At 39.9% G+C, this 10490-nt stretch overlaps 1 protein-coding gene across 1 annotated transcript; it reads left to right on the forward strand.

The window, feature by feature from the left end:
• Positions 1-3: 3 nt before the first annotated feature.
• Positions 4-9473, forward strand: TMEM64 (transmembrane protein 64; the record flags this gene model as incomplete). Its single annotated transcript, XM_010087876.1, is given in 4 exon segments — positions 4-114; positions 117-248; positions 5750-5905; positions 9242-9473. Coding segments are annotated over 4 exon segments (594 nt in total), but the record flags the coding sequence as incomplete, so codon positions are not given.
• Between the last annotated feature and the right edge of the window lie 1017 nt (positions 9474-10490).

A 10490-nucleotide genomic window follows, 5' to 3' on the forward strand; every position in this document is an offset into this window, starting at 1 on the left:
TACCTCTACGGCTTCGTGCTGGGCATGGGGCTGATGGTGCTCGGCGTCCTCGTCGGCACCTTCGTCGCCCATGTGGCCTGCAAGCGGCTGCTGGCCCGCTGGGGGCGGGGCAGGAACCCGGGCAGCTCCAGGGCAGCGAGACGCTCAGCGCCGTCGTCCGCGTCGTGGAGGGTGGCAGCGGTCTCAAGGTGGTGGCTCTGGCGCGACTGACACCCATCCCCTTCGGGGTGCAGAACGCCGTCTTCGCGGTGAGTCCCAACCCCGGGCTGTGTGGCCAAGGAAGGAGCTCTGTCGGGAAGGATGGCTTGCACCATAGCGGGCTGGTGTCGCTGGTGGAGGTTGCCTCCTTCCCTGGGAAGAAACCTTGGTTTTCTTCAACACCAGTAAAAGCAGCCACCCTGCCTGCGCTTGCTAGTGGCTCTTCAGTGCTTGCAGAGGGATTGCAGGCAGGTATTCGAGGCGCCTTGTTCGGTGACATTGTGTTAGAGTTGCTCGCTGGCTTTCAAGACTATGTTCTGGTGTTAGAAAGAAGCACCGAGGTGCTGTGTAGCAAAATCTGCAGAGAACTCAACAATTTTAAAGTTCCCCGTGTGAATCAAGTGGGAGGAAAAGTTGTGTTTTTAAACAGTCTTGCCAGATCTCCCCAAACTACTTAATATAAATTGTCATATTGGAAAGAAGGAAGTGGACAGATTAAAATTCTTGCTCAGTTTGGTTGATGTTTGTAGCAGGCATCTTGCAAATTCATACAGGATGTTAAGTCTGTGTACACAAGAGAGGTTGCATGTTTTGGGCAGAGCAGTAAGTTGTAGGCTCAGGGCTCAAAAGAGTCTGTACACCAGAGTCGTATTGAAAGTTAGTTTAAATCTGACTTTGGAACAGGGTTAGTCTTGCTTTACTTTTAGATAAAAGATTGGTACATTCTTTAAGAATAATTATTTAAAATTTATAATCTTATTGTTCTCTTTGGTAATCTTAGAGAGTAAAGAAAATGGAAGGTACCATTTTTGAGTACCATTATGCTGATAATGACAATTTCAGACCCTTATCTCTTCCTGAGTGCTTTGTCAGAAGAATCTGTTTTTGGCTGTGTTATGCCTCAGTTGTGTCTTCTAACTAGGTGAAATCAAAACAAAGCAATCCAGATTGTGAAATATTTAAAACATTTAACAGTAACTGCTATGTTCTTTAATGTAAGAGACCCTCTAAACAAGTGTTTTGGTCTGCCACTTTCTTATAGCACACTTTCCTTCCCCCGCCTGCAGTCCTGATCCTGTTCCCTGCTCAAATGCTTGCTTAATTTTGACAGAATCATCTGGTTGAAATTAGTAGGTCAATACCAAATTTGTTATTTAAGGAAAAAATCAATACACACAATTTTTAGGGGTTAACACATCAAATATTTAAAATTGCTGTGTCTAAAGCTGTGGGTACTGGGGCGTTCATCTCAGGAGCTGCAATCTCTGCCCGTAAAAGCTGTAACAACTTCTGATCTCTTTTTTAAGCAGATCCTTTAACCATTTCTGTGTCATGAATGGGAAGAACCTCAGCTGTTTTATTTACCTGTATTACTGCAGGACTGAGGAAGCTTAGACCCATGCGGCTGGGAGCAGAGTCTCCCTGGTATGCAAGGTCCTGGTGTAACAGATGAAGGTTTTGCTACAGTGTGACCCCCCCTAAAGTGGGGAGAGCTGTTGTGCTTTGCTTGTTCATAGCTTCTGGGTGTCACTTGAAGTAGTCAGCAGATGTTGTAGAGCAGTATTGAATCTGAAGAACTGACCAGAGAATTACTGAGTTAAAATTATTTCCTTCCTGGCATAACTGTTCGGTTGGAAACACAATTCAGCAGAATGTTCAGGCCAGTGCAATATTAAAATGATGCAGTAAATCAGTGTGTTGTATTCTCCAAGTACTGCAAGCAAAATAATTTTCTTTCCAAGCAGAAAGTTTCAGTGTTAAAATAACAGATAGGAAATGAGATGAAACTAGGTTCTTCAGTATGCCAAATAACTTGGATGTTTGGGTTGCATTTATTACTCTGGATTTATTGCTTTGCAGCATAGTCAAATAAAGCATGGTGTTTTCAGTATTAACTGAGAACTTTTAATATGAACTACTAGATTACTGAAAAATAAAAATGCATGCAAATGTGGGAATTCAAGGCAGTTTCTCCCTGTGAGTCAAGTTTAAGCTACATGTGGAATACAAAGTAATGCCTACACAGACCGAGCTGTCATTTCTTTGAAATCTGACTTATTTGAAAACTCAGCGCTCTAAAATGCAACGGGATTTGGGGTGCCCTAACCATCTATCCATTCCTTGTGCTAGCAACTTCAGTGATGAATTCGAAAAGGATTGCTCTTAATAGTAAAGAACAGTGAATTTAAGAAAACCTATGCATCTTTAATTTTCTAGCAGGCTGGTCTGTGTGTTTCCATGTGCATATTTAGAAGTAAACTGGAGATACTGAGCACACTTAAATGAGAGGGAAGGGAGGAAGCAACACATTAGGTCCAGGGCAAGGCATAACCTTAATGTGAGAGGGGTCATCTGCAGGTCTGGGATTAAGGGGTTTCTACAAGCACTTGTTCAGTGGCGTGTGCCATCTGCCGAGGGGTTTGGGGAGGCTGAATTACAGGGGAGTGTAGAGAAGGAAGGAAGAGCTTCCTAGCATTTGATTAGTGACGGGTTCATATTATTTGAAGCAGCACATTCAGAAAATTACCATGAATTTCTGAGTTTCTCACCAGCCAGACATGAACATCTTGCTTCTTAAGCTCATTCTGGTGCTCTTTGGGAAAACACTGATGGTAGGAGCAGTGGGGTAATGCCTTTACTTGCCTTACTGGAAGACCTAGAAGCTTCTTTACTGAAAGCATGTTTATATTTCTCTTTGAGTGGGTTTTGCTTAATTGTCACTCCTGTGATGCCAGGGTGGCCTGCTAGCTCTTACTGAAGTGTTTGCCCATGCGCAGCCCTCTCCCCTGGTGGCTCCAAGTGTTCTGCAGGCAGGGCTGGTATGCATGTTATCACCTCCTTCCCAATACTGGGTCCCTGGAGCCAGGTTTGTGCAAACTGGTTATTTGTAGTGCCAGGTGTAGCTTAGATCAGAATTTGTATTTTTTCTTTCTCCTGAGAGGAGTATTGTATGGAAAAATAATCTGTCCAAGTGTGCATCTTTGGTTGCAGGAAGTGAAATCAGAGCTTTGCAGGAACATGCAGGCTACTTACTCTGCTTGTTGGAAAGTTGATCTAGCTGTTATTTTCTTTTGTTTTTTTATTCCCTACCTGGTGTTTTGTTTTGAGAAAGTAAAGAGCATCAGTATAGTCCTTTGCTCTGGGTTGCTAAGCCTACCTGATCTGGGGAGAGAAATCTGCTGCGATCCCCAAAGGCATGTGAGCCCCCAACAAAGTCCTGATGTAAGCGTTTATTTATTTGACACAACTGAACCAAAGATATCAGTTGCAAAGAATACACAAAAGTTCTACCAAACAAAGCCAGTCCAAGGCTTTGTGGGAGATTTTCTGGCTAATGCTTTTGTTAGCAGAGCAGTTAGGTGGTTGGTGATTTTATTTAAATAGGTTGCTAAAGCCCATAAAACAATAACATCCATGCTTACTTTGGGATTTAACTGTTGATTTTTGCTGGCTTGAGCTTTCAGTAGAAACAGTTCTGGTAGCCTCTGTTTGTCAGCTTGGCCATGCAAACCCCAGTCTGGCAGGTTTCTAGAATGGGTAAAGTTCATAGAAGGAAAGATACATAAAGCTGTAAGTTTCATTGGAAATTTCTCGGGTTTCTTATGCAGGGACACTGTCCGCTTCCTGTGACTTCTGGGGAAAGGGGTACCACTGCAGGTCTGAACCTTGCAAACCAGGAGTTAAAAGGGTACCTGCAAAATCTTTTCCCTTCCTCTCCTTAGCTTTCATTTTAGTGGGAGACACAAGTCGCAATCCAGCGTATCCATTGGGAGCCTCCCTTTCCTTTGGAAACAGTCTCTGTCATGGCCCAGGAGTTCCAGTCTCTTCAGGACAGATCAAGACACGCAGATGTCTTGCTCTGCAACTGAAGTGTCCTTAATACGTATAGAGAAATGAAAGAGGTGCCCAGGAGTGTTAGGACAATCTTTGGGAAGTTTCCCAGCTCCATTAGATGTAATGACTGTCCTACTTAGCAAATCTTGCCTCAGCATTAGTATTTCAGAGACTTTTAATAGCAGTTCCGTCATTCCCTTGGCAATATGGGAAGGTTTGGTGGTGCGTTCTTATTACATGGCCCAAATTACGATAGTGTTTAAAATTAAAAGGAAAAAAAAAAGTCTTTTCAAAGCATTGGTCAAATATGAAGTCCTGACATAATTGTATAGTGCTTTTTCATTAGATATCTAAATTAATCCTGTATAGAGAGGGTAATGCATTTTTTCTGTTGCTCACATGTATTTCAGTCTGTGGGAAGTGTGATTTGAAGTGTGAAGTTTGGAATTGTCTTATTGGATCTTGTTCCAGTGAATTATTCTTAATCTTTATGCTTCATTGCATTCACCATCTCTATTGCCCTTCCTTCCTCCCAGAAACTTTCCACTGATGGTGCTTAGAGCTCTGAGAATTCAGCACTGTGACTTTCATAGTAACCAAAGTTTATTTTAAGAATAACATGATGAAATGAGTAACTTTGCTGCTATTCTCTTGTCTTCGACATTGTTCAAAACTGCCAAGGTCAGTAATTTCCATGTAGGCTCCCAGTGTTAGGGACTGTTCTTAATTAGAACTTGTTTTATTGCAATGTGATCAACTGAATTGTCTAAAAAATTCCTTAGACTGCTTGTTTCAAAATTGCCCTTTTCATACTCATTTTTGACCCATAGTTTCCTCCTGTTTCATTTTTCTTGCGTAAATATTTTTTTGGCTTCTTGGCTCTTGCATTTAATATTTCCTAATGGTTGCTGATACTCATTTTGCTAGTACTGTGTACTTTGTTCCCATGTAAACTGTTCACATATTGACTAAGAACAGAAATTACACAGCAAAGAGAAGAAAATATCTTGAAGTATTATTAGTGTTTTTTCCAGAGAAACTAACAAAAGCTATAGCCCTGTGTTACTTTTGTTCACTAATTAAAGTGTGGGGTAAAATAACTTTGGTAGAGAATCTTACCCACATATGCCACTGGTATAGATAGATACTGCTGGTAGAGATCACTGGTAGATACACGTGTGTAAAGGAGTACGTAACTTCCCTTGCAGAGACAAATTGTATCTGCCGTTCTGTTTACGGAGATCATATTTAGTACAGTGACATTTTGAACAACTACCACTTTTATTAATTGCCATACATGTAAAATGCAAAGCAAATAGATTTTTTGCCTTAGACCTTCACATTAATAAAGTAATTTCTTCTTGTGAGCAAATTCTTATAAATTGTAGGGCTCCGTTCCCTATGAAGAAACCAACATCTTCAATGAACAGTGTAATTGCATCCTTAATTAATGACTTTAGCACAGAGATGTTGCATAGTGTAAGATGAAGTTAAACAAAACCTAGTAACTTTAAAAAGGCCAGATGAAAACTAGCCAGATACTGTTTTATTATGTTATCTTAGATTCACGCACAGTGGGAAGTTTCAGTGAAGGAATGTAAGAAATTATTTCTTCTTTTGTGTGTGCAGATGCTTGTGGGAGTGGCAGTCTGTTTTTTTTTATGCACATAGATTGTGTTGGAGCTGTGCTTGGTTTCTTACGCTTTCTTTTACTTAGATTACAGATTTGCCACTGCCCAATTACCTGATGGCTTCTTCAGTTGGGCTGCTTCCTACTCAGCTCCTGAACTCATACTTGGGTACTACGTTGCGTACCATGGAGGATGTGATTGCAAAACAAAGTGTTAGTGGCTATTTTATATTCAGTTTACAGGTAAGATAAAATAATTGCTCTTGTAGACCTTGGTAACAGTAACTTCAGTCTCTTTGCTTGGGTAAGCAATTACTTTTGGAAACAGCCATCTTCTTGTGTTGGAGTTTGTTTCTCTATCCCCCTAATTTCTTGCTCATCTGCTGTACCAGTGGGATTCGAGGCAGGACTTTGCTTCTCGATACAGTAAGCAAATTTCCTTCCTGTAGCTTTGTCTCTTCGAGTCATTGAATCTTTGCTTTGGAAACTGCATGCCTGTAGGAATGCATATGAAATGGAGAGAGATTCAGCATTGCTGATTTCTCTTTTAGACTGCACAGCCTCCCGTGTAAAAGGAATGGGCTGCAGGAGGTTTGGGGGAATGCACGTCTCGGGAGTTAGGAGCTGCTCTCTGTTGGCATAACAGCTCCCTAGTCTGAGGTGGCCTGAGCATTAAGGAAGCATGGCATGTGGTATCGAAAAGTAGCAGGTTTTAAAAAGTGTTTAATTTATAACTCTGTTATTGGTATTTTCAGTAGATTGTGTAAAACTGAGGCTTATTGGCTGCTAAATGCACAGAGAACTGGGTTTCCAGTGTACTATTTTATTTTGATTTTGTTTTCTTCTGTTAGAAAAGTTTAATTCTCGCATACCTCATGTGACACAAAGCAGAACTTACTCAGTGTTCTCTTTTTCTGCCACAGTTTTGTCAAATTTTCTTCTCTTGCCCTCTGTGGTAATCTGCTGATTGTAGATTTATCAAACCACATCTACACAAAAAGCCCATGTGCCACCAGCTGTGAAGTAGTGTGCTCAGGGTGCATAAACCTGTGCAATGTTCCGTGTTAGCACTGAACACTCTTGATTTTGCAAAGGTATTAAAGGATGAAAAGTGCTATAGAAATACCGTTTTGCTAATGCCTAAATCAGCATATCCTAATTTTGCAAGTGAATAAATTAATGAGAAGTATATAGTATCTTTACAAGAGTTTAGCAGATTAAATGATTTGCCAATAAATCTTGGAGGTTAGCCTCAACGTAGATGTCATGAGTATTTCAGAAACAGGTAATGTACTAAACCCTCCTCTGGCAGTGTTGGGACTTCAGGCTGTGTTTGACCAGCAGTCACTGAGGTTTGCAGGCTTTCAGTTGGTAATGCAGTCATTTATGTTCCTCAGTTTTTACAATCATAAAGCTGATTTTTGACAGTGCTAAGATATAAAACTGAATCTAGGGCCATTTTAAACAACACCCACCCCTGAAACTTTTGTGTTCTCAAATAAAACATATAATTTATAGGCTTCATAGAACAGGTTTATGAGTGTTAAAAGTGCCTTTGTAAATGTGGGGTAAATAGCCTCAATAGATCAAAGAAAATAAGTGGTTACTTGATCAGTTTCCATTTTAGTCATGAAATGTTATTTCCAGGGTAGTAGTTTTTAGTGGTCTTTTCCCCTTTTTTTTTTTTTTTTCCATTAATGTTTTGTTTTTTTAAAACAGCATTTACTCCTTTGTAGATTGTATAGGTTGTAGCGTAACTGTAGCTCAGGGAAGCACTAGCTCGGAGAGGCTGAATGTTTGGACAGGAGTGGTCACCTCCTTGAGAGCAATCCTTGGGAGCTGACTGAATAAGTGAAGGGGAGCCTGTTAGTGGGGGAATTGCTTATGTTCTCCCCCTGTCTCTCAGGCTTCTCTGCCTGGTGCTTTCTCTGGCTGGGCTTCAATGGGACTTTTAGTAAATAACACTAAAAATCCTTCACATTTTGCGGTTGTCTGTGTGTATGTATTTTTTTTCTTTAAATTACTCATCTAGGGAACTAGGCTATTGGGAGTAATATTTCTAAAACCAGTCAAATTTAAATTTTGGGGTAAGCTTTTAGAATAGGATTTTTCCTGTATATTCAGATCTTGGTGTCCATAGTCTCTTTTTAAAAGATTCTTATATTGGCCACCTTTTGAAATGTATAATTTGAATTAGTGAGGAATATCTTTTTCACCGCAAGGATAGTCAAGCAGGGGAACAGGTCCAGAGAGGTGGTGAAATCTCTGTCCTTGGGAGTTTTCAAGACCTGACTGCACAAAAGCCCTGAGCAACCTGGTCTGATCTCGGAGCCAGCCCTACTCTGAGCAAGTCCAGCCACAATTATCCTGTGACCATACTTGTCAATCTTCTTACTCAGTGATATTCTAGCATCCGTTATGCCATGCTGACAGATGTATTAAGTGATAGTCCTTAATGTTAAAGAAAACATAACCCTACCAATTAATAATGAAGTTCTGATTTTGGACTCAAAACTTCAGGTTCTGCTGTAAATGTTATACCATTTTTGGTTTTTCGAAAGGCAGTTGCAGATTCCAGCTGGTTTCATAAAACATTCTTTAAAAAGGCAGAGGAGTTTACTTCTTTGAAAGGGACTCCCCCTGTGAGCTTGATTTTTGTTTGAAGATTTTATTTTTTCTTAAGGAGTATCTCAGCCGAAAACTTAGCTGGTGTTTTAGGGGTGCAGTGCGTGACAATGTCATTGAATTTGTAATTTCTGAGTAATTTCTTAGCAAAAACTGTCCAGGTTTATTCCTGATATTTTTTTGTGGTGAAAGTTTAAAAATTCTTAGCAATAAAATTCAGAGCAAAAACCTGAACTAAACCCCTAGTTTTGGACAATATTTCCTTCTTAAAACAAACAAACAGAAGATCGCACACCAACAACATCCTGTCCCCTCCCTGAGCCGTCCTTCAGAAACTAAGTTGTTCTCATACAGACTACTTTAAGTTGCTTAGAAAGTCGGATTCTGTCCTGTTTAGTCCTGATATCTGAGAGGCAGTGACACTGCTGTTCTCTCTATCATCCACAGCAGAGGGGCAAGGACAAGAAGTTTTATTTCCTTTCCTCTGCATCGCCCCCTGGCTCTGCTGTTTTGCAAGTTGCAGACGCCCAGTACAATTTCAACCTATTATTCACTTGGTACATGGAAAACAGCCCTTTGTACTTACGGAAATACACCACACTGTTTCTTTGTGGAGACGTGTTTGCCAAGAGATAAAGTGGCAAGGGATTGCTTTCTAGCAAGTGTATGGACGGCAACGCAAAGAAAGAAAATATCTTTTCAATTCATATAAATATTTAAGTTCTAGCTAATGTCTATGTTTGATATGCTAGTTATGTTGTTAGCATACGGAGGTTTAGCGCCACTCATTGGTTAAGTTAATCTCCCTTCTACTGTCTTGCCTGTGAAGCATTGAGTCAACAGATGCCTCCATGAATCTTTGCATCAATAACTTTTTGTTTTGTTCAGAACAATTGCTTTGTATTCATGCTTGCAGTTTATGTAGCCTACAACACACCTTTGTTTTCTTTGCAGATTGTCCTAAGCATAGGACTCATGTTTTATGTTGTTCATCGAGCTCAAGTGGAACTGAATGCAGCTATTGTAGCGTGTGAAATGGAAATGAAGACGTCGCTTGTTAAAGACAGTCAACCGAGCATCAGTGGTTCAACCACATACTGCAATAAAAGGACAGTAGCATTCTCTGGAGGAGGTGTCAATATTGTGTGATTTCAAGTATTAATAAAGTAAGGTTTTGTGAACCTAAGCTATTGCCTGGAAATATCTATGGACAACTCAACTAGTTTTAAAAAAAATAAATTAAAGTGGTTACAGGTTGTACTGTGGCACAAACCAACCGACCAGCTCTTCAGTTGCACACATGGTGACTTCTAGGAAGAAGAGAAAGGTGGTGAAGTAACTTAAGATGTAAATGCAAATTTGTCTGCACCTTTGGTCATTTATTATGCCTGTCATGGCCTGTAGTCTGCACTTTAGGTTTTTTTCCTTTGCTCCTATAGACTGAGAAATGCTTCTATAAACTGAGGAAAGTATCACAGAGGTCAATATTTTTCTGCTTAGCATTATTTATGAGGCTGAATAATTATATGCAGTAGAATTTTATTACTGATAAAGATGAATGAAGAAGTATGCAATTCAATATATGTTATTCTTGAATGTGCTTTTGCTTTGGAATTGCTTCCAGAACTTGGAGTGTATTATTTAGCCAATGATGGGACCATTTGGCTTTTCCTTAATTTTTGATTTAAAAAAAAAAAAAGGCGAGAACCCTGTATAAAGTTTTGGTTGAATGTATTTTTGTAAGTCATTAAAAATGTTGCAGAGCCATGCATATGTATACACACAAGCTTAAATCCTACCTTGTGGGACTGAAGTGCTCTTAAATAACATTTTAAGTTACACTGTGTAATATGCAAAGTAAAAGGGAAAATACAGAAGTTCTAAATAGATTGCAGTGGCTACTTAAAGGAGACTTCATGACCTAATTGTTGCATTGGTTTTACCACCTTGGTGATTGTAACAAAGGGCTGTTCCACGTTAGTCCTATTTATAATATTTTTAATTGTTAAAAGGATGGAGTTTTTCAACTTGCATGACTGCATGTAATAAGGCTTCTAGAACAGGGAGCTAAATCTCTCGTTTAAACAAAATGATGGGATACTGGCAGTACCAGTTTTACATGAAGGTGGCCTTTATTTTGTAAGTGAATTCCCCCCTCCCTTTAAAAAGCTTTAAAAATTCACTTTGGCATTTTTTTTTCCTA

The sequence above is a fragment of the Pterocles gutturalis genome, unplaced genomic scaffold (assembly GCF_000699245.1).
Source record: "Pterocles gutturalis isolate BGI_N339 unplaced genomic scaffold, ASM69924v1 scaffold26871, whole genome shotgun sequence".
Taxonomy (NCBI): domain Eukaryota; kingdom Metazoa; phylum Chordata; class Aves; order Pterocliformes; family Pteroclidae; genus Pterocles; species Pterocles gutturalis.